The sequence below is a fragment of the Dermacentor albipictus genome, chromosome 9 (genome assembly GCF_038994185.2).
Source record: "Dermacentor albipictus isolate Rhodes 1998 colony chromosome 9, USDA_Dalb.pri_finalv2, whole genome shotgun sequence".
NCBI lineage: Eukaryota > Metazoa > Arthropoda > Arachnida > Ixodida > Ixodidae > Dermacentor > Dermacentor albipictus.
The window spans coordinates 87443368-87468431 of record NC_091829.1 but is presented as its reverse complement, the minus strand read 5'-3'; the positions used below and the strand labels follow the sequence as shown (position 1 = coordinate 87468431).

General features: G+C 45.5%; 1 protein-coding gene across 1 annotated transcript in view; it reads right to left on the bottom strand.

Annotated features, from left to right (window-relative positions):
* LOC135908955 (uncharacterized) overlaps positions 1 to 25064 on the bottom strand; it is an 85975-nt gene that overhangs the window by 6001 nt on the left and 54910 nt on the right. Inside the window, exons 8-9 of the mRNA XM_070525705.1 lie at positions 2473 to 2691; positions 854 to 1088 (exon numbers count right to left, since the gene is read on the bottom strand). Coding sequence (XP_070381806.1) covers positions 854 to 1088; positions 2473 to 2691 — 454 coding nt within the window. The remainder of the gene's footprint in view (positions 1 to 853; positions 1089 to 2472; positions 2692 to 25064) is intronic.

The following is a 25064-nucleotide window of genomic DNA, read 5'->3' as shown; positions in this document are numbered from 1 at the left end:
GGTTGCTTCATAATAGAAAAGTAAGGCGCGAAAAAACGTTTCTGTCGTGGAGTTGGAGATTGAAACGCTTGGATATTGGTACGCGCGGTCGCGCACGTTCTTGCGTTTCTTTTGAAGCGTCATTCACTTTATTTCAACGAAAGCCCACGATGCGATTACCTGTACGATTCGTAGCGTGACCTCTTTAGAACTCGTAATTTTGTGGACAGGGCGAGAACGGGACTAAGGTTAAGGGAACCACACGACGCGGGGGCGCTGACTTCCAACTTACCGCAGCGGTAGTGAAACAGTAAAGTAATCGCCTCGTATGCGGGAGGGTAGTGGGTTTGAATCCCGGTGACGCGCCGGAAACCCAACGGTTTTCTTAGTGTCTAGAAGATGTCCCCGGCCTGGTACCAGCACGTCTACTTGTTCGGACTCGCATCTCTAAAGGGGCGCCTTATAGATCATTCTAGGCGTGGTCTCTGGGTTCCGAACAGGTTCCGAAGAGCTCCAAGCGACGGATCAGCGGTCTTTCAGACGATTCGCACGTCGTACGGAACGGTGCGTTCCGGTCTTTTCAAGTGTATACTCCATAGGTTATGAATGAAGGGAAAAACAGACATCCACCCGTTCGTAGCGATTGCTACAAAGGAAACCCATACGGGTTCCTCGAAAGAAAAGCCTCATAGTTGAAGAAAAATTCGTCCTGGTCAGGGAGACTTTTTTTTCGAGGAACCCGTATGGGTTTCCTTAGTAGCAATTGCTACGAACGGGTGGATGTCTGTTTTTTCCTTCATTCATTACTTCTCTCCACCTTGCGGGTTTCCGCAGAACTACTACGTCACTCCATAGGTTACGCGGTAACACTCACTGACAAGGAGTGGCCCGACCAGGCACGCTATGCCCGAGGAGGCTCGGCAGATGCCCAGCTGCTGTTCCACGGCGTCCGGCGCGAGGAAGCGCTGCAGGACGGGCACGGACAGCATCTCTAGCGTGCTGCTCATCCAGCCCAAACCAAAGCTGGCCGGTGCCAGCAGCACGACCTCCTTGGACAGGGCCATGAGGAAGAGCACTCCGCCCTGTAGGAACGCCTGCACGGCCATCACCTGCGCCGTGGCAGACATGCAGATGTCGGGTGGTTGTGTGTAGGCCACCGAAACCATCGGCAGGCTATTCTACCGAGTGTTTTCTTTATTTAAGAACATACAGAATTTAAAGTAAAGAAAATCAGCTGTGGTAGAGAGCATGCCTAGTCACTGGGCTGGACTACTCCAAGAAAAAGTTATTTTGTTTTACGTGCCAAAACCACTTTCTGATTATGAGGCACGCCGAAGTGGAGGACTCCGGAAATTTCGACCACCTGGGGTTCTTTAACGTGCACCTAAATCTAAGCACACGGGTGTTTTCGCATTTCGCCCCCATCGAAGTGCGGCCGCCGTGGCCGGGATTCGATCCCGCGACCTTGTGCTCAGTAGCCTAACACCATAGCCACTGAGCAAACTACTCAAAGAGGCGGACATTATTACTTGCGCGAGAAATCGAAATGCTTAATGGAATAAGTGGCGAGAATTCGCATTTTAAATTAATTATTCTATGGCACGTGTTGCAATTCACGAATTGTGGCCGGTCAGTTCGCAAGGCGTATCCACATGCAACGAATTTAGCATTTGTTTAATTATTGTTTTGCTAATTTAGTCGGCAATTATTACAAATATTATCCTGGGGGCGGTAGAGCACAAAGGTGTCAACACCGTAGGTCTCATAAGCGAAATTGTAAAAAGTTGCCTTTTTTTCGAGGAGCTCAGCTAACGTTAGCTGGCAATAGATTTGGCAGATGTCTGTGTTTTGGAGATTTCGAGCATTGGGGCCAAACTATTAAGTTGCCCTACACAACATGGAAGCTCGTGGCACAATTGCGCTAGAAGTACAGACGACTGCAAACAGCGGGAATGTAACGAAAATGAAAGAGACGGTGACAAACATAGCTGCTCCAGCTCGTGCGCTGCTGCTTTATTTACATCTTTTAGGGCGAATGTGTCATCACGAAGTTGCGCTCACTGACCGAGTCAATGTGAAAAACACAAAGGCGTTTTGGAGCTCGCACGGCTTCCTTGATCAGAGGCAGACACAAGAGTCGTTCTCGGCGAATCTTGTTTACGACGTCTTGTCCGCAGCTATAGTTCTGTAGGAAAATGTAGTAAAGGGTTCGACAAGAAGCGGCTTCTCGTGTGCCTCGGAGTGACCAGGGAACCCGTAAGCACTCCGAAAGAGGCGCTGCGTTTTTCACCTTGACACAGTCGGTGGCCGTCACTGCCCCATGATCGCGTTACCCGAGCAGACGAATTTTTCGTCGGGCCCCATTCACCGCGTCTGCCACCGCCGAGCAGACGAATTTTTCGTCGGGCCCTATTCACCGCGTGTGCCACTGCGCGTGGGGTCAAGCGAGCGACGTGCGCGGGGAAGCGCACTTGCAGTGTTTCGCGCGATTACTTTTCGATGTTCTCCGGTGCTGAGCAAGGTCTGATAGCCGAGGCGTCCGGCCAGGTCGCCCGCGCCGTACGAGACCACCGTGAAAGACGCGTACGAGGAGCGCTCCGGGTTCTCGTCCATGACGTAGTCGTAGACCACCACGCCGGCGGTCACCGACAGCGACGTCAGCGCGCAGTGTAACGCCAAGATGACGCCCACCGAGAGGTCCGGCATGGAACGCTACGAAAAAACGCACGAAATACAAGTGCACGCCATCATTATGTGGCCAACGGGCAACGATTCCCGTTTGCGGTAAACTCTGAAAAGCTCAAAAAGCCGTATTCATTACAGGGCGCTATAGGAAAATAATTCGAGGTATGTCGACAGAATATTTGTATACATAGTATGCAGGTGACGTCACATCCGCTGCTGTCGTCTGCTTCTGCTACCTTCCCCCATCTTGGGGTTCCTTATGAACAGGCGCGCGCATAGGCCTATAGGTTCCCCAACATGGCGCTGCCGTAAACCGGAAGTCGCGGAGTATCGTTGAATGACGTACGTGCATACTATGTATGGAAGTTTATCATCGTTTTATGCGTGTCAATATATCAGTTGCGTACGTAGAAAACTGTCGCCGAAGGTCTTGGTGCTGCTTATAGGCGGTTGTTTCTATTCAGGCGGGAACAGGACCCGGGCGAAGGTAAAGGAACATTGAAAACGACGCGTTTCCGCTGCTGATCTGCTGAATTTGAACCGCCCGCACCGAAAAAGGGCGATTTGACGTATTCCCCACATGATCTCCCTCTACGCCTCCCGTTGTGATTCAGCCGGTGTCGACGTCATATGAGAGGTACCGCAGTGGACAACAGATGGCGCCTCTCCGATTTCTTGTTTTTTGTCATCCGCTCGCTTGCAAAAGCTCTGTCCTCGCTGCGAACGACGAATTATTCAGCACGAATGCTCAAGCCTGCGATACAGCTCGACTTCAAATTTTACTTTATTGCCGCGCGACTGGCCGCTCGACGCACTTTGCGTGTATTCGCGATCTTCTCTAATGCTTGGAAAAACACCTTTATGTGGCACGTATTGAGCAAGAGAAAGCTGTATCGGGAGTTCTTCGTGTTGCTCTTCAATTTTCTCATCGACACTTTTCATCTAATTATAACATTTGATAAGTAGATTAGTTAAGACTAATCATGTAATTAGGTGGAATGCAAAATATAATCTGAGTATCTCCAAGCGACGGCAAACAGCATTACCTTGGTGCTGTCCAGCTACGTGGTATCTGCATATTTTTAAAGTTTGGCTCGAGTTACGTGGGACACGCGGTGTAAGGTGTCCCAGCTAACGTTAGCCAAACTGTACAACGAAGAAAAAAATTATCAAGCAAGCGCTGTGCAAGGTAAGATTTTCAGAACTACGCCGTTCGATTGTCAGAACGCTGGCGACCGAATTCCGTAGGTGTTATACAATTGTATTTTGCACCGTGTTTTTTAATATTCTTTTTTGTTGTTGTTGAATAGCCTGGCAAGCGTTAGCTGGGACATACGGCATAATCCCCAAAGCCGCATGTCGCGTTCTGTTGCACTGAGCGCTTCTCGCGCTTTTATGAAAGCTTTCAACTAGGCACCAGTGTATGCTGCCTGTATAAGGCCAACGATATTCGCCCAATGACATGCACGTGACGCAACTGCGTGATATCTTTACTCTTTTCGTCATTTTACAGGTTCGCTTGTCACCGCGTTTTGAGCCGTCGTTAGGAGGTGTAGCCGAGAAGGGGGGCTATTTCATGCACGTTCGACGACACCTTCGTTGGCATCCATGCCTCGAATGTAACGTTGACGGAGAAGTTCCTTGCGACTGGTACAATGATGAGCACTCCAGAAACCTTTTCGAAACTCCTGTTTACCCTACATGCTTCAAACTTTCGGCGCACATCCCCCATAACGGGGCTCCCATTCTCTCCGGGATATAAAACTGCTACCACCTTTGGTTCTCCGAGGGTAGCGGGGAGGCCTAGTAAGCGTTTAACATAACGGCAAGCAAACGAGTGTTTAGCGACACTGATTTAGCTCTCAATCAGTGCGCGAAATTCTAACTTTGCGTACGGGTTATACTCATACCATGCCTTTTATTGATTCCAAACATAACCTCAGTGGATGAACCATATAGTTCTCCCGCGGCACCATGGAAACACGCCTATAACGTTTTTGAGCTCCTCAAATAGCATTTAAAGAGGGTTAGCAGTGTGTTCTATGGGGCTGGTTGGTTCATCTTCAGAATAAAAACAGGAACAGAGCAACACAGGACACGCTTGTGAAGAGCACAGGACAGAGCGTTTTGTCCTGCGCGCTTTACTCGCTTGTCCTGTGTTGCGCTGTTCCTGCTATTATTCTGAATTCGAAGACCGCTTTCTATAATTACCATGATTAACCGAATCGTGCAGTTTGTGTACCTGCGTGTACGCGATAATACATATATATATATATATATATATATATATATATATATATATATATATATCTGCAACAACATGAATATGTTATATACACACATACCCTTCTGTTTCAAAGTTTTTCCCACTTTTTCTGTACAGTTCATGTCCTTACAAAATAAATAAACAACCAACCAAACAAACAAACAAACAAACACACAATAAATAAATAAATAAATAAATAAATAAATAAATAAATAAATAAATACAGTGGACTACACATAAACGAAACACGCTTAACCGCAAATGCCGGACAAACATAACGAAGGTGCCAACGTTGGATGGCCTTCCCCATGGGCGTAATATTAACAAACTTCGCTTAACGGAGCGCAATTGTGGTTAACTACGGTGCGACGAAACTGGAGCCAAAAGTTCACGAGTGTCTATAGACCAGAACACGCTAGTCTCGCACCCAGACTAACCGAACGCATACTCTCGCACCCGGGTTGCCCGGTCGACCGGCGCCGTTTTGTACTGGGCTGCCAAAGTGTGTTCGCCGGCGACCAGTAGACATGGCAAGCGCCAGCTCTAGGGCTCCAAAGTGCGGAAATGTGCCCGTTCACACGGATCCAAAGTAGAAGAAGTCATCTGGGCATCATTGCGTCGTGTTTGGATGCCAAAACAACCAGCGGAAAAGGAGCAGGTTGCTTAGCGCTGTTTGCGAAGAGCACAACACACGTAGGGAATCGTGCCGGTGCGGTGTTTTCAGCCTGCGCCGATTTCCATCCGCAACGAAGAATGCCAAGCTGCGCCACCGGTGGATAGCTGCAGTGAATAGGAAGAACTACCAACCCAGTGAAAATGCACGAGTGAGTATTCGATCTGTGTATATTTTGGTGCCACCTTCAACTTTGCGCCCTACAAACGTAATACGTGTAACACGCAGGTTTGCTCCGAGCACTTTCTGGGCAACAAGCCTACAGAGCAGAATCCCGCGCCGGTGCTTCACCTTGGCTATAACAAAAAGGCAAGCCTTTTCGTGTTTTCATTCAGGCAGAGCTCTCGACGGTTAAGCGGAACAGTTGAGTTTGCGGTCAGCGATACTTGCAGCTGGTGCACGGAATGACCATTAAGCGTGAACAACAAGTTGTAGGCCTTGCTGGTGAGCGTTATTGCTAATGAAAGTAAACCGAAGTCTGCTCGTCACGTAGCATGCGTCCACAAAAACGTAAACGACGACTACTCGTCGCCGAAGGTGTTCTTGCAGCGCACCTACCTTTACGAGCTGGTGTTGCAGGTGTCATTCGTAACGAATTCATTTGAGCCTCCTGAGCTCTAAACTGCGTGCGGGCTGTTATGGCGGGGCAAAGCGCAAAATATTTCCGTTCATATGGCGAGGAAAATAAGGTGCTTAATTATTCTTGTATTTTGTAACAAAATTTTGATCGTTCTCACTATTTTTTTTTTACTGTTTTCTTTTCTAAGGGAGCTCCAACAATCCGATGGCCTCGCACAAGCGAAACAGGTCTGGTACCAGGTAGCTGCAGTTGGTGGGGCTAATTTCTTGGAATGCAGGTGCGGTTGTTGTCTTGTACCAAAGGGGTCCTGATGATGCAGCTTTAAGTAGGGATGGTAATTTTACGTGCCCTATCATGGTTTGTGCAACTGTACAACACCTGCATCTGTCATGCTCGCCCTGTTATACGGGCTTTGATTGCACATGTAGTTGAACATTATAACTACTGTAGTACCTCATTTTCCAATGAGTGCAGGTTTAGCATCATATGCTGCTTATTCGAGTGCTGTAGGCTTTTGTTCTGAATGTTGTACCCTTAAGTGGTTGCACGATACAATTGGCCTGGTGTATTTTCTATTTCATTTTGAGAGGACTTTATATCTTCGCAACAGTGATGGCACGGGAAAGAACTACAGCCCTTCTAACTATAACATCTATTTTGTTTTCAGTGTGCAGGTGGTGAAGGGCAGGCGTCTGCTAACCAGGCAGTCAAACGACCTCGCCAGTTGGTTGCCAAACGCGGCCAACCCAGTAGAGACCATGACAAACAAGACCAAACTGAAAGTGCAGATAATATATAGCACCAACACAGTGCTGTAAATTCCTTCACAGGTTACGTGCCAAAAAGCTCACACGTGTTCAAGCATATAGCGCGCGGTTTGTACAAACGTAATAGCGTACCTACCCGATGTATTCGCTTCTGCAGTCTGCACAGCACTCAGTGTGGCCATTTCGGACTTGGATGAGGTCTTGAAGTTTGATTGAATCCAGACAGCGAAAATGACAGGTTAGAAAAAAGCTGGGCGAAACACGCCTTCCGCCCAGCTAAAAAGCCCAAGTTTCGCTTTCGCGCCGGGTCGCATCTCCCGGCGTGGCAGCCCAGGCCTGCTACTTCGCGGCGCTTGGGATAGATGGCGCGACCGGTGCTCATCAATATGGCGGCGCCCTTTGAATTCACGGTGTTCTGGTGTATACAAGCCTGTTGACAAGCCTGTGACAATATAATAAGCCTGTGTATTTAGCCTAATATATAATGGAAGCCTGTGACAAGTATAAGGCCTGTTGTATATAAGCCATGCGTTGGCGCCGATTTACGCGATGAAAGGACGAATAGGGAGAAATTAACTTTCTCGAAAAAAAAATTGAAAAAAAATTGCAGTTGCGTCCGAACGGCGAAGCATCGATTGCGATAGCAAATTAGTAGATAGCTGTACGAAGTAAGGGTAGTAGTCTTATCGGCCGTATAAACTTGTAAACATTAGCTTACCAACTAAATTAACAATGATAGAATGTGTAAGCGTGACTCAACGAGGACGTAGAACGAAACAAACACACAGAGACAGCGCTGTCTTTGTGTGTCTGCTTCTAAGTCCTTGTTCAGTCGCGCTTAGACATTCTATCATGGATTCAAACCAACTAGCCCGCCAACGTGTTTTAACTAAATTGACAAGCACGGTGTCACGCGTGCACAGGTAAACACGAACGCATCTGGCTGGATGAGTGCGGAAGCTCGATGTCAAAATTCTGGAGTGAGAGATTGCGGCAGCAGCAAGCGAATTGACTTTCATGCATCTTTCGCTTCAACGCGAACGAAACGTCGAAAGCACAGCGCATACGAAGCTACCGGCACTACGCCCACTCTGCAAACATCGCAGATTGCGTTGAAGAGGAGGCCCGCGCGGACGCGAACTGTAGTCACGTCGCAGATCACATTTTCAAGGCACACGACCGCCGGCAACGCGTCCTTACGGCGTCCACCACTCGCGTGGCCAACGCCGTAGTAGACGCCGCGGTTGTCTCCACTCTATATGGAGCGGTGGGCGAGGAGGACGTCGAGGCATCCTAGCAGCTGCCGCAGAGGAACGCCCCTCCTCCCTCGCCTGACTCCCCTGCTTCGCACGCGACAGGAGAGGGCACGCTTCCGGTCCGGCTTCCTCGCTCGCACACGCGAGTTTGAACCCCGTTCGCCGGCTCACCCTCGACTCGCACCCTTTCAGTCGCGCATAGAGCATATGGCGCGCGACGACGATTTTATCGCCCTTGGACTTTATACGGAACCCCACGTCGACGGCGACGGCAGAAATGCGCCTGGAGTGTCCATATAATTGCTATCGCAATAAAAGTAAATAAGGAAAGAATTAGTTCTGACATGGAAGGAGGGTGGTGCAATAACCTATTACAATTAGGTTTGAAAGGCACTTGTTCAAACCACAGCATTTCATAGTGGCTGCATAGTGGTAGCGCACCCGCCGAGGTTGCTTAGTGGCTATGGTTTTTGACTGCTAAGCACGAGGTCGCGGGATCGAATCCCGGCCACGGCGGCCGCATTTCGATGGGGGTGAAATGCGAAAACACCCGTGTACTTAGATTTAGGTACACGTTAAAGAACCCCACGTGGTCCGGAGTTCCGCACTACGGCGTGCCTCATAATCAGATTGTGGTTTTGGCACGTAAAACTAAATAATTTAATTTTTTTTCTTAGAGATAGCTGTGGTAGATTAACTTTCAGCTCTAGACGTGTATGCATATTCTTAGGCCATGCCACAATATTAAATATCTACATATAACATGCTTAGTTGCTTTGGAATATTACTTACCTAGGATATATTTTCTATTATTCTTGCAAAGCAACTTCCCCACCTAGCTTTGTGGGTGATGCCTAACGTTATTCTAAAAGCTACGCAAAGGAATCCTTTCTTCTCTCTCTCAAATTTCTAAGCAAAGGACCGGTGCTACTGTTGATTGCACGTGTAACTGAGGTTGTGCTGCTTGAGCTTGGTTCATTCTTTTCTTTGAGAGCCAAGTTTATGAGGTAGCTGGGTAAATTGTCACCTAGGCGCTTTGACCGCTCAAATTTTATATGTACTAACTTGCGTTCTTTTGAGCATTCCTAAACGTTGTGGGCCGACACTGCTGAGGAGCGTACATAAAGCCGTGACGCAGCAAAAAACAAAAAAATGCTTTCGAAGTTTAGTAAAACAGCAGAAGACACGATCCCTTGACTTTGCAGACGTTTGCTTTTGGGAATTTGTGGTTTTTATGCGTACGTGCTAAGTGATGCGTAGATGGTTGAATGTAACGAACTAGTGAGCTCAGTGTCTCGCTGCTTCCGTGGTCTTCACTAATTTCTAATGCATAGAATCCTCCCACAGCGTTGCAACTGTGCGCAGCCTGCAACTGTCCACGGTCGTCCACCAACACTGTGCCCTGCTAAGTGGCGCCGCTCATTGTCGAAAGAAGCAATCACTTCCCCAGAGCCAGCGACCGGCGACTGCGCCAGTGCGACTTCTCCGCATAACACCTATAAGTAGACTTCGCTGCAGTCCCCTTAGACGGACAGCGGTGCTACCGCGATTAAACAAAGCAATCGTGCTGCTAAAGAGATTCGAATATATAAATTTAAAGCATTGTATAATGTTTCAAAACCGTTCTCAAAGTCTGCAACTGAGGTCCCGGGTGGTAGCTCAGTGGTAGAGTGTTCGCTTCGCATCTGAAAGGCCCCAGGTTCGTGTCCCCGCGCCTCCATTTTACGAGGCTCTTCCTTTTTTAATGTTTTGATCGTTTGTGATGTTCATAGAAGCAATATCCGTCATTAGTCCTGTTGTCTATTACGAATCCTGCGTAATCGAACACAATATCGTCCGGCAAATTTGAGCTGGGATAAACCTACGCACAATTTTGGCTTGCATTGCCGTTATAATGATTGAAATGGAACCGTGCACTGTATGAGTAACTGGAGAAAAGAAGATGAGGTGGAACCGAATGAGCGTTGTTAATTTGCGTATGTAGGCACCAGCATCCGCCAGGAGAGCAACGGCAACAGCTCCACTCACGGGAATCAAAACGACAACCAGGGTTCATGGATTTCTCCTGTCGGCAAACCACTTGCGCGCAACGAAAATGGCGAGGCGAAGTCGACTGTTACTGGCGTGTGTGTTTTGGGCTGAAACTCGTATTTCTGTCGACGTCGCGCGAGGACGCCATCTTTGCTAGGTTGCCACGGCGACAGCGCGGCAAGATCCGTTATCCGAGCACGATGGAAACTCGTCCAAGGCGTGCGGTCTTTAACGCCGTACTCCTGCTGGGCTATGCTTGAAACGTTCCAGTCGCGTGGTGTCTTGGCCCCGGAAGAAAACGGCGTGATGGTTTGTCCGCTTGGCTTCGTCGCTTTTGCAGCCAAACTGTGCGTATCTGGATGCATAAACCACCGCACGCGGCTGAAGTCGCCAGGAGCCATTTCATGGCGATGTATTAGGAATTGCGTCACGTGCGCGCACTACGTCGGCGGACAAAGACGTCGTCGGTATAGAATGAACAAACGCGCTGAGGCTCTGTCTTGAGCGCGGGCACGCAATTGGCCCGAATATCGCCAAAAAGTTGGCCAATCAAACCTCGCCATTGGTGGGACGGCTGCCGGGTGAGTGTACGATGACCCACTGCGACCAGGTAGGCAAGCGGGCTCGTCGACCTCATCGCTAATCGACCCGGAAACGCAACGCAACGGCGTCGCACTATAGCGAGATCCCGTCGCACTCGCACGGCGCTCCCACACCACCTAACCGCGAACGGTCCAAGCATCAGGTAAGTGATTATTTTTCGACCTCCGTCGTAAACAAAATACGGTATATTAAGCACGTTCTTTCAATGTGTTCCTTTCCAGCCTATTGCACCATGCCAGGACGATAGGCCACGATAAGAACCGATCTTCTGGGCGGTTATCGCTAGCTGCTGGTTGCCTCAAGCCACTGGTCACCCCGATTCACCACGCTGCTGTGCCGTTCAGATGGTCGAGTGATTTGGATGTTCAGCTGGTAAAGTAAACCCAGTTCGAAACCCGCTGGTTCGAATCACGGCGCCTGCATTGCACAAAAGAAACTGTGATGCGGGCACCGCGGCTCCAACGTTCGTTTAAGTTAGCATACGGGGCAGCCTTAACGTGGAGAGGGGGCAGGCGAGAAGGCGGGCGCGATGAGGTGGGACAGCTTTTAGGCTTAGAGGAAGGCGGATGGGCGTCGCGCAAGGACTCGAGGTCGTGTTGCGCGCGATCTCACAGACCCGGCTTACAGAAGGCCACCGAAATATGGTGGTCAAAGCGGAGTAGTGTGTCATGGGGCGCATAATTTCTTCTCGCTGTCCCTCGGCTATCAAAGCGGGTAGATCTCTGTTGCTCCACTTTTGGGCGAAAGTGCCCAAAACGGCGAAGGTGACTTTCGCAGAATGAAGGCTGTTCGAAGGTAAGGTCCGATTAATCCCACAATAATAGTAGTCAAATAATCGCCCCGACCTCGTCACAAAATAAACGAATAAGCAGAGATTAATTTTCTCGCAAAACATGGAAAAACGGAAAGCCTATAGCCCATGAAAATTTCGTCCCAGGCACGTAAATTAATTTCTGTTGAAAGTGCTGCTTCTTCGCGTACACCACTTCCCACGCATGCGCTGAAGACAGGTTACGCGTTAAATAAACGAATCAGCAGAGATTAGCTTTCTCGCAAAAAATGGACAAACGATAAGCCTATAGCCAATGAAAATGTCGTCTCAGGCACGTAAATTAAGTTCGGTCGAAAGTGCTGCTTCTTCGCGTACACCACTTCCCACGCATGCGCTGACGACCAGTTACGCGTTAAATAAACGAATAGGCAGAGAGTAATTTTTTCGCAAAAATTGGAAAAAGGTAAGCCTATAGCCCATGAAAATTTCGTCCAAGGCACGTAAATTAGGTTCTGTCGAAAGTGCTGCTTCTTCGCGTACACCACTTCCCACGCATGCGCTGACGACCAGTTACGCGTTAAATAAACGAATGAGCAGAGAGTAATTTTCTCGCAAAAATCGGAAAAAGGTAAGTCTATAGCCCATGAAAATTTCGTCCAAGGCACGTAAATTAAGTTCTGTCGAAAGTGCTGCTTCTTCGCGTACACCACTTCCCACGCATGCACTGACGACCAGTTACGCGTTAAATAAACGAATAAGCAGAGATTAGTTTTCTCGCAAAAATGGGGAAAAAAGGTAAGTCTATAGCCCATGAAAATTTCGTCCAAGGCACGTAAATTAAGTTCGGTCGAAAGTGCTGCTTCTTCGAGTACATCACTTCCCACGCATGCGCTGACGACCAGTTATGCGTTAAATAAACGAATAAGCAGAGATTAATTTTCTCGCAAAAAATAGAAAAACGGTAAGCCTATAGCCCATGGAAATGTCATCTCAGGCACGTAAAGTTCGGTCGAAATTGCTGCTTCTTCGCGTACACCACTTCCCACGCTTGCGCTGACGACCAGCTACGCGTTAAATAAACGAATAGGCAGAGAGTAATTTTCTCGGAAAAATTGGAAAAAGGTAAGTCTATAGCCCATGAAAATTTCGTCCAAGGCACGTAAATTAAGTTCTGTCGAAAGTGCTGCTTCTTCGCGTACACCACTTCCCACGCATGCGCAGACGACCAGTTACGCGTTAAATAAACGAATAGGCAGAGACTAATTTTCTCGCAAAAATTGGAAAAAGGTAAGTCTATAGCCCATGAAAATTTCGTCCAAGGCACGTAAATTAAGTTCTGTCGAAAGTGCTGCTTCTTCGCGTACACCATTTCCCACGCATGCGCTGACGACCAGTTACGCGTTAAATAAACGAATAAGCAGAGATTAATTTTCTCGCAAAAAATGGAAAAATGGTAAGCCTATAGCCCATGGAAATGTCATCTCAGGCACGTAAATTAAGTTCGGTCGAAATTGCTGCTTCTTCGCGTACATCACTTCCCACGCATGCGCTGTCGACCAGTTATGCGTTAAATAAACGAATAAGCAGAGAATAATTTTCTCGCAAAAAATGGAAAAACGGTCAGCCTATAGCCCATGGATATGTCATCTCAGGCACGTAAATTAAGTTGGGTCGAAATTGCTGCTTCTTCGCGTACATCACTTCCCACGCGTGCGCTGACGAGCAGTTATGCGTTAAATAAACGAATAAGCAGAGATTAATTTTCTCGCAAAAAAATGGAAAAACGGTAAGCCTATAGCCCATGGAAATGTCATCTCAGGCACGTAAATTAAGTTCGGTCGAAATTGCTGCTTCTTCGCGTACATCACTTCCCACGCATGCACTGACGACCAGTTATGCATTATAAACGAATAAGCAGAGATTAATTTTCTCGCAAAAAATGGAAAAACGGTAAGCCTATAGCCCATGGAAATGTCTCAGGCACGTAAATTAGGTTCGGTCGAAAGTGCTGCTTCTTCGAGTACATCACTTCCCACGCATGCGCTGACGACCAGTTATGCGTTAAATAAACGAATAAGCAGAGATTAATTTTCTCGCAAAAAATGGAAAAACGGTAAGCCTATAGCCCATGGAAATGTCGTCTAAGGCACGTAAATTAAGTTCGGTCGAAATTGCTGCTTCTTCGCGTACATCACTTCCCACGCATGCGCTGACGACCACTTATGCGTTAAATAAACGAATAAGCAGAGATTAATTTTCTCGCAAAAAATGGAAAAACGGTAAGCCTATAGCCCATGGATATGTCATCTCAGGCACGTAAATTAGGTTGGGTCGAACTTGCTGCTTCTTCGCGTACATCACTTCCCACGCATGCGCTGACGACCAGTTATGCGTTAAATAAACGAATAAGCAGAGATTATTTTCTCGCAAAAAATGGAAAAACGGTAAGCCTATAGCCCATGGAAATGTCGTCTCAGGCACGTAAATTAAGTTCGGTCGAAATTGCTGCTTCTTCGCGTACATCACTTCCCACGCATGCGCTGACGACCAGTTATGCATTAAATAAACGAATAAGCAGAGATTAATTTTCTCGCAAAAAATGGAAAAAACGGTAAGCCTATAGCCCATGGATATGTCATCTCAGGCACGTAAATTAAGTTCGGTCGAAATTGCTGCTTCGCGTACATCACTTCCCACGCATGCGCTGACGACCAGTTATGCGTTAAATAAACGAATAAGCAGAGATTAATTTTCTCGCAAAAAAATGGAAAAACGGTAAGCCTATAGCCCATGGAAATGTCATCTCAGGCACGTAAATTAAGTTCGGTCGAAATTGCTGCTTCTTCGCGTACATCACTTCCCACGCATGCACTGACGACCAGTTATGCATTATAAACGAATAAGCAGAGATTAATTTTCTCGCAAAAAATGGAAAAACGGTAAGCCTATAGCCCATGGAAATGTCTCAGGCACGTAAATTAGGTTCGGTCGAAAGTGCTGCTTCTTCGAGTACATCACTTCCCACGCATGCGCTGACGACCAGTTATGCGTTAAATAAACGAATAAGCAGAGATTAATTTTCTCGCAAAAAATGGAAAAACGGTAAGCCTATAGCCCATGGAAATGTCGTCTAAGGCACGTAAATTAAGTTCGGTCGAAATTGCTGCTTCTTCGCGTACATCACTTCCCACGCATGCGCTGACGACCACTTATGCGTTAAATAAACGAATAAGCAGAGATTAATTTTCTCGCAAAAAAATGGAAAAACGGTAAGCTTATAGCCCATGGAAATGTCGTCTCAGGCACGTAAATTAAGTTCGGTCGAAATTGCTGCTTCTTCGCGTACATCACTTCCCACGCATGCGCTGACGACCAGTTATGCATTAAATAAACGAATAAGCAGAGATTAATTTTCTCGCAAAAAATGGAAAAACGGTAAGCCTATAGCCCATGGAAATGTCGTCTAAGGCACGTAAATTAAGTTCGGTCGAAATTGCTGCTTCTTTGCGTACATCACTTCCCACGCATGCGCTGACGACCAGTTACGCGTTAAATAAACGAATAGGCAGAGAGTAATTTTTTCGCAAAAATTGGAAAAAGGTAAGCCTATAGCCCATGAAAATTTCGTCCAATGCACGTAAATTAGGTTCTGTCGAAAGTGCTGCTTCTTCGCGTACACCACTTCCCACGCATGCGCTGACGACCAGTTACGCGTTAAATAAACGAATAAGCAGAGAGTAATTTTCTCGGAAAAATTGGAAAAAGGTAAGTCTATAGCCCATGAAAATTTCGTCCAAGGCACGTAAATTAAGTTCTGTCGAAAGTGCTGCTTCTTCGCGTACACCACTTCCCACGCATGCGCTGACGACCAGTTACGCGTTAAATAAACGAATAAGCAGAGATTAATTTTCTCGCAAAAAATGGAAAAACGGTAAGCCTATAGCCCATGGAAATGTCATCTCAGGCACGTAAATTAAGTTGGGTCGAAATTGCTGCTTCTTCGCGTACATCACTTCCCACGCATGCGCTGTCGACCAGTTATGCGTTAAATAAACGAATAAGCAGAGATTAATTTTCTCGCAAAAAATGGAAAAAAGGTAAGCCTATAGCCCATGGATATGTCATCTCAGGCACGTAAATTAAGTTGGGTCGAACTTGCTGCTTCTTCGCGTACATCACTTCCCACGCATGCGCTGACGACCAGTTATGCGTTAAATAAACGAATAAGCAGAGATTATTTTCTCGCAAAAAAATGGAAAAACGGTAAGCCTATAGCCCATGGAAATGTCGTCTCAGGCACGTAAATTAAGTTCGGTCGAAATTGCTGCTTCTTCGCGTACATCACTTCCCACGCATGCGCTGACGACCAGTTATGCATTAAATAAACGAATAAGCAGAGATTAATTTTCTCGCAAAAAAATGGAAAAACGGTAAGCCTATAGCCCATGGAAATGTCGTCTCAGGCACGTAAATTAAGTTCGGTCGAAATTGCTGCTTCTTCGCGTACATCACTTCCCACGCATGCACTGACGACCAGTTATGCATTAAATAAACGAATAAGCAGATATTTTCTCGCAAAAAATGGAAAAACGGTAAGCCTATAGCACATGGAAATGTCATCTCAGGCACGTAAATAAAGTTCGGTCGAAATTGTTGCTTCTTCGCGTACATCACTTCCCACGCATGCGCTGACACCAGTTATGCGTTAAATAAACGAATAAGCAGAGATTAATTTTCTCGCAAAAAATGGAAAAACGGTAAGCCTATAGCCCATGGAAATGTCTCAGGCACGTAAATTAGGTTCGGTCGAAAGTGCTGCTTCTTCGAGTACATCACTTCCCACGCATGCGCTGACGACCAGTTATGCGTTAAATAAACGAATAAGCAGAGATTAATTTTCTCGCAAAAAATGGAAAAACGGTAAGCCTATAGCCCATGGAAATGTCGTCTAAGGCACGTAAATTAAGTTCGGTCGAAATTGCTGCTTCTTCGCGTACATCACTTCCCACGCATGCGCTAACGACCACTTATGCGTTAAATAAACGAATAAGCAGAGATTAATTTTCTCGCAAAAAAATGGAAAAACGGTAAGCCTATAGCCCATGGAAATGTCGTCTCAGGCACGTAAATTAAGTTCGGTCGAAATTGCTGCTTCTTCGCGTACATCACTTCCCACGCATGCGCTGACGACCAGTTATGCATTAAATAAACGAATAAGCAGAGAATTATTTTCTCGCAAAAAATGGAAAAACGGTAAGCCTATAGCACATGGAAATGTCGTCTAAGGCACGTAAATTAAGTTCGGTCGAAATTGCTGCTTCTTCGCGTAAATCACTTCCCACGCATGCGCTGACGGCCAGTTATGCATTAAATAAACGAATAAGCAGAGATTAATTTTCTCGCAAAAAATGGAAAAACGGTAAGCCTATAGCCTATGGAAATGTCGTCTAAGGCACGTAAATTAAGTTCGGTCGAAATTGCTGCTTCTTCGCGTACATCACTTCCCACGCAGGCACTGACGACCAGTTATGCATTAAATAAACGAATAAGCAGATATTTTCTCGCAAAAAATGGAAAAACGGTAAGCCTATAGCACATGGAAATGTCATCTCAGGCACGTAAATAAAGTTCGGTCGAAATTGTTGCTTCTTCGCGTACATCACTTCCCACGCATGCGCTGACACCAGTTATGCGTTAAATAAACGAATAAGCAGAGATTAATTTTCTCGCAAAAAATGGAAAAACGGTAAGCCTATAGCCCATGGAAATGTCGTCTAAGGCACGTAAATTAAGTTCGGTCGAAATTGCTGCTTCTTCGCGTACATCACTTCCCACGCATGCGCTGACGACCACTTATGCGTTAAATAAACGAATAAACAGAGATTAATTTTTTCGCAAAAAATGGAAAAACGGTAAGCCTATAGCCCATGGAAATGTAATCTCAGGCACGTAAATTAGGTTCGGTCGAAATTGCTGCTTCTTCGCGTACATCGCATCCCACGCATGCGCTGACGACCAGTTATGCGTTAAATAAACGAATAAGCAGAGAATAATTTTCTCGCAAAAAATGGAAAAACGGTAAGCCTATAGCCCATGGAAATGTCGTCTCAGGCACGTAAATTAAGTTCGGTCGAAATTGCTGCTTCTTCGCGTACACCGCTTCCCACGCATGCGCTGACGACCAGTTATGCGTTAAATAAACGAATAAGCAGAGATTAATTTTCTCGCAAAAAAATGGAAAAACCGTAAGCCTATAGCCCATGGAAATGTCATCTCAGGCACGTAAATTAAGTTCGGTCGAAATTGTTGCTTCTTCGCGTACATCACTTCCCACGCATGCGCTGACACCAGTTATGCGTTAAATAAACGAATAAGCAGAGATTAATTTTCTCGCAAACAATGGAAAAACCGTAAGCCTATAGCCCATGGAAATGTCCTCTCAGGCACGTAAATTAAGTTCGGTCGAAAGTGCTGCTTCTTCGTGTACATCGCTTCCCACGCATGCGCTGACGACCAGTTATGCGTTAAATAAACGAATAAGCAGAGATTAATTTTCTCGCAAAAAAAGGAAAAACGGTAAGCCTATAATGGAAATGTCGTCTCAGGCACGTAAATTAGGTTCGGTCGAAATTGCTGCTTCTTCGCGTACATCGCTTCCCACGCATGCGCTGACGACCAGTTATGCGTTAAATAAACGAATAAGCAGAGATTAATTTTCTCGCAAAAAATGCAAAAACGGTAAGCTTATATAGCCCATGGAAATGTCGTCTCAGGCACGAAAATTAAGTTCGGTCGAAAGTGCTGCTTCTTCGTGTACATCGCTTCCCACCCATGCGCTGACGACCAGTTATGCGTTAAATAAACGAATAAGCAGAGATTAATTTTCTCGCAAGAAATGGAAAAACGGTAAGCCTATAGCCCATGAAAATTTCGTCCAAGGCACGTAAATTAAGTTCTGTCGAAAGTGCTGCTTCTTCGCGTACACCACTTCCCACGCATGCGCTGACGACCAGTTACGCGTTAAATAAACGAATAGGCAGAGAGTAATTTTCTCGCAAAAATTGGAAAAAGGTAAGTCTATAGCCCATGAAAATTTCGTCCAAGGCACGTAAATTAAGTTCTGTCGAAAGTGCTGCTTCTTCGCGTACACCATTTCCCACGCATGCGCTGACGACCAGTTACGCGTTAAATAAACGAATAAGCAGAGATTAATTTTCTCGCAAAAAATTGAAAAACGGTAAGCCTATAGCCCATGGAAATGTCATCTCAGGCACGTAAATTAAGTTCGGTCGAAATTGCTGCTTCTTCGCGTACATCACTTCCCACGCATGCGCTGTCGACCAGTTATGCGTTAAATAAACGAATAAGCAGAGATTAGTTTTCTCGCAAAAAATGGAAAAACGGTATGCCTATAGCCCATGGAAATGTCATCTCAGGCACGTAAATTAAGTTCGGTCGAAATTGCTGCTTCTTCGCGTACATCACTTCCCACGCATGCGCTGTCGACCAGTTATGCGTTAAATAAACGAATAAGCAGAGAATAATTTTCTCGCAAAAAATGGAAAAACGGTAAGCCTATATCCCATGGAAATGTCATCTCAGGCACGTAAATTAAGTTCGGTCGAAATTGCTGTTTCTTCGCGTACATCACTTCCCACGCATGCGCTGTCGACCAGTTATGCGTTAAATAAACGAATAAGCAGAGAATAATTTTCTCGGAAAAAATGGAAAAACGGTAAGCCTATAGCCCATGGATATGTCATCTCAGGCACGTAAATTAAGTTGGGTCGAAATTGCTGCTTCTTCGCGTACATCACTTCCCACGCGTGCGCTGACGACCAGTTATGCGTTAAATAAACCAATAAGCAGAGATTAATTTTCTCGCAAAAAATGAAAAAAAAACGGTAAGCCTATAGCCCATGGATATGTCATCTCAGGCACGTAAATTAAGTTGGGTCGAAATTGCTGCTTCTTCGCGTACATCACTTCCCACGCATGCGCTGTCGACCAGTTATGCGTTAAATAAACGAATAAGCAGAGATTAATTTTCTCGCAAAAAATGGAAAAACGGTAAGCCTATAGCCCATTGATATGTCATCTCAGGCACGTAAATTAAGTTCGGTCGAAATTGCTGCTTCGCGTACATCACTTCCCACGCATGCGCTGACGACCAGTTATGCGTTAAATAAACGAATAAGCAGAGATTAATTTTCTCGCAAAAAATGAAAACACGGTAAGCCTATAGCCCATGGATATGTCATCTCAGGCACGTAAATTAAGTTGGGTCGAAATTGCTGCTTCTTCGCGTACATCACTTCCCACGCATGCGCTGTCGACCAGTTATGCGTTAAATAAACGAATAAGCAGAGATTAATTTTCTCGCAAAAAATCGAAAAACGGTAAGCCTATAGCCCATGGATATGTCATCTCAGGCACGTAAATTAAGTTGGGTCGAAATTGCTGCTTCTTCGCGTACATCACTTCCCACGCATGCGCTGACGACCAGTTATGCGTTAAATAAACGAATAAGCAGAGATTATTTTCTCGCAAAAAAATGGAAAAACGGTAAGCCTATAGCCCATGGAAATGTCGTCTCAGGCACGTAAATTAAGTTCGGTCGAAATTGCTGCTTCTTCGCGTACATCACTTCCCACGCATGCGCTGAAGACCAGTTATGCATTAAATAAACCAATAAGCAGAGATTAATTTTCTCGCAAAAAATGGAAAAACGGTAGGCCTATAGCCCATGGAAATGTCGTCTCAGGCACGTAAATTAAGTTCGGTCGAAATTGCTGCTTCTTCGCGTACATCACTTCCCACGCATGCACTGACGACCAGTTATGCATTAAATAAACGAATAAGCATAGATTAATTTTCTCGCAAAAAATGGAAAAACGGTAAGCCTATAGCCCATGGAAATGTCTCAGGCACGTAAATTAGGTTCGGTCGAAAGTGCTGCTTCTTCGAGTACATCACTTCCCACGCATGCGCTGACGACCAGTTATGCGTTAAATAAACGAATAAGCAGAGATTATTTTCTCGCAAAAAATGGAAAAACGGTAAGCCTATAGCCCATGGAAATGTCGTCAAAGGCACGTAAATTAAGTTCGGTCGAAAGTGCTGCTTCTTCGCGTACATCACTTCCCACGCATGCACTGACGACCAGTTATGCATTAAATAAACGAATAAGCAGAGATTAATTTTCTCGCAAAAAATGGAAAAACGGTAAGCCTATAGCCCATGGAAATGTCGTCTCAGGCCCGTAAATTAAGTTCGGTCGAAATTGCTGCTTCTTCCCGTACATCACTTCCCACGCATGCGCTGACGACCAGTTATGCGTTAAATAAACGAATAAGCAGAGATTAATTTTTTCGCAAAAAATGGAAAAACGGTAAGCCTATAGCCCATGGAAATGTCGTCTCAGGCACGTAAATTAAGTTCGGTCGAAACTGCTCCTTCTTCGCGTACATCACTTCCCACGCATGCGCTGACGACCACTTATGCATTAAATAAACGAATAAGCAGAGATTATTTTCTCGCAGAAAATGGAAAAACGGTAAGCCTATAGCCCATGGAAATGTCGTCTCAGGCCCGTAAATTAAGTTCGGTCGAAATCGCTGCTTCTTCCCGTACATCACTTCCCACGCATGCGCTGACGACCAGTTATGCGTTAAATAAACGAATAAGCAGAGAATAATTTTCTCGCAAAAAATGGAAAAACGGTAAGCCTATAGCCCATGGAAATGTCGTCTCAGGCACGTAAATTAGGTTCGGTCGAAATTGCTGCTTCTTCGCGTACATCACTTCCCACGCATGCGCTGACGACCAGTTATGCGTTAAATAAACGAATAAGCAGAGAATGATTTTCTCGCAAAAAATGGAAAAACGGTAAGCCTATAGCCCATGGAAATGTCATCTCAGGCACGTAAATTAAGTTCGGTCGAAAGTGCTGCTTCTTCGTGTACATCGCTTCCCACGCATGCGCTGACGACCAGTTATGCGTTAAATAAACGAATAAGCAGAGATTATTTTCTCGCAAAAAATGGAAAAACGGTAAGCCTATATAGCCCATGGAAATGTCATCTCAGGCACATAAATTAAATTCGGTCGAAAGTGCTGCTTCTTCGCGTACATCGCTTCCAACGCATGCGCTGACGACCAGTTATGCGTTAAATAAACGAATAAGCAGAGATAATTTTCTCGAAAAAAATGGAAAAACGGTAAGCCTATAGCCCATGGAAATGTAATCTCAGGCACGTAAATTAAGTTCGGTCGAAATTGCTGCTTCTTCACGTACATCGCTTCCCACGCATGCGCTGACGACCAGTTATGCGTTAAATAAACGAATAAGCAGAGAATAATTTTCTCGCAAAAAATGGAAAAACGGTAAGCCTATAACCCATGGAAATGTCGTCTCAGGCACGTAAATTAAGTTCGGTCGAAATTGCTGCTTCTTCGCGTACATCGCTTCCCACGCATGCGCTGACGACCAGTTATGCGTTAAATAAACGAATAAGCAGAGATTAATTTTCTCGCAAAAAATGGAAAAACGGTAAGCCTATAGCCCATGGAAATGTCCTCTCAGGCACGAAAATTAAGTTCGGACGAAAGTGCTGCTTCTTCGCGTACATCACTTCCCACGCATGCGCTGACGACCAGTTATGCGTTAAATAAACGACCAAGCAGAGATTAATTTTCTCGCAAAAAATGGAAAAACGGTAAGCCTATAGCCCATGGAAATGTCGTCTCAGGCCCGTAAATTAAGTTCGGTCGAAATTGCTGCTTCTTCCCGTACATCACTTCCCACGCATGCGCTGACGACCAGTTATGCGTTAAATAAACGAATAAGCAGAGATTAATTTTTTCGCAAAAAATGGAAAAACGGTAAGCCTATAGCCCATGGAAATGTCGTCTCAGGCACGTAAATTAAGTTCGGTCGAAACTGCTCCTTCTTCGCGTACATCACTTCCCACGCATGCGCTGACGACCAGTTATGCATTAAATAAACGAATAAGCAGAGATTATTTTCTCGCAGAAAATGGAAAAACGGTAAGCCTATAGCCCATGGAAATGTCGTCTCAGGCCCGTAAATTAAGTTCGGTCGAAATTGCTGCTTCTTCCCGTACATCACTTCGCACGCATGCGCTGACGACCAGTTATGCGTTAAATAAACGAATAAGCAGAGAATAATTTTCTCGCAAAAAATGGAAAAACGGTAAGCCTATAGCCCATGGAAATGTCGTCTCAGGCACGTAAATTAGGTTCGGTCGAAATTGCTGCTTCTTCGCGTACATCACTTCCCACGCATGCGCTGACGACCAGTTATGCGTTAAATAAACGAATAAGCAGAGATTAATTTTCTCGCAAAAAATGGACAAACGGTAAGCCTATAGCCCATGGAAATGTCATCTCAGGCACGTAAATTAAGTTCGGTCGAAAGTGCTGCTTCTTCGTGTACATCGCTTCCCACGCATGCGCTGACGACCAGTTATGCGTTAAATAAACGAATAAGCAGAGATTAATTTTCTCGCAAAAAATGGAAAAACGGTAAGCCTATATAGCCCATGGAAATGTCATCTCAGGCACATAAATTAAATTCGGTCGAAAGTGCTGCTTCTTCGCGTACATCGCTCCCACGCATGCGCTGACGACCAGTTATGCGTTAAATAAACGAATAAGCAGAGATTAATTTTCTCGAAAAAAATGGAAAAACGGTAAGCCTATAGCCCATGGAAATGTAATCTCAGGCACGTAAATTAAGTTCGGTCAAAATTGCTGCTTCTTCGCGTACATCGCTTCCCACGCATGCGCTGACGACCGATTATGCGTTAAATAAACGAATAAGCAGAGAATAATTTTCTCGCAAAAAATGGAAAAACGGTAAGCCTATAGCCCATGGAAATGTCGTCTCAGGCACGTAAATTAAGTTCGGTCGAAATTGCTGCTTCTTCGCGTACATCGCTTCCCACGCATGCGCTGACGACCAGTTATGCGTTAAATAAACGAATAAGCAGAGATTAATTTTTTCGCAAAAAATGGAAAAACCGTAAGCCTATAGCCCATGGAAATGTCCTCTCAGGCACGTAAATTAAGTTCGGTCGGAAGTGCTGCTTCTTCGCGTACATCACTTCCCACGCATGCGCTGACGACCAGTTATGCGTTAAATAAACGAATAAGCAGAGATTAATTTTTTCGCAAAGAATGGAAAAACGGTAAGCCTATAGCCCATGGAAATGTCATCTCAGGCACGTAAATTAAGTTCGGTCGAAATTGCGGCTTCTTCGCGTACATCACTTCCCACACATGCGCTGACGACCAGTTATGCGTTAAATAAACGAATAAGCACAGATTAATTTTCTCGCAAAAATGGAAAAACGGTAAGCCTATAGCCCATGGAAATGTCGTCTCAGGCACGTAAATTAGGTTCGGTCGAAATTGCTGCTTCTTCGCGTACATCACTTCCCACGCATGCGCTGACGACCAGTTATGCGTTAAATAAACGAATAAGCAGATATTAATTTTCTCGCAAAATATGGAAAAACGGTAAGCCTATAGCCCATGGAACTGTCATTTCAGGCAGGTAAATTAAGTTCGGTCGAAATTGCTGCTTCTTCGCGTACATCACTTCCCACGCATGCGCTGACGACCAGTTATGCGTTATATAAACGAATAAGCAGAAATTAATTTTCTCGCAAAAAATGGAAAAACGGTAAGCCTATAGCCCATGGAACTGTCATCTCAGGCACGTAAATTAAGTTCGGTCGAAATTGCTGCTTCTTCGCGTACATCACTTCCCACGCATGCGCTGACGACCAGTTATGCGTTAAATAAACGAATAAGCAGATATTAATTTTCTCGCAAAAAATGGAAAAACGGTAAGCCTATAGCCCATGGAACTGTCATCTCAGGCACGTAAATTAAGTTCGGTCGAAATTGCTGCTTCTTCGCGTACATCACTTCCCACGCATGCGCGGACGACCAGTTATGCGTTAAATAAACGAGTAAGCAGAGATTAATTTTCTCGCAAAATATAGAAAAACGGTAAGCCTATAGCCCATGGAAATGTCATCTCAGGCACGTAAATTAAGTTCGGTCGAAAGTGCTGCTTTTTCGTGTACATCGCTTCCCACGCATGCGCTGACGACCAGTTATGCGTTAAATAAACGAATAAGCAGAGATTAATTTTCTCGCAAGAAATGGAAAAACGGTAAGCCTATAGCCAATGGAAATTTCATCTCAGGCACGTAAATTAAGTTCGGTCGAAATTGCTGCTTCTTCGCGTACGTCACTTCCCACGCATGCGCTGACGACCAGTTATGCGTTAAATAAACGAATAAGCAGAGATTAATTTTCTCGCAAAAAATGGAAAAACGGTAAGCCTATAGCTCATGGAAATGTCATCTCAGGCACGTAAATTAAGTTCGGTCGAAATTGCTGCTTCTTCGCGTACAT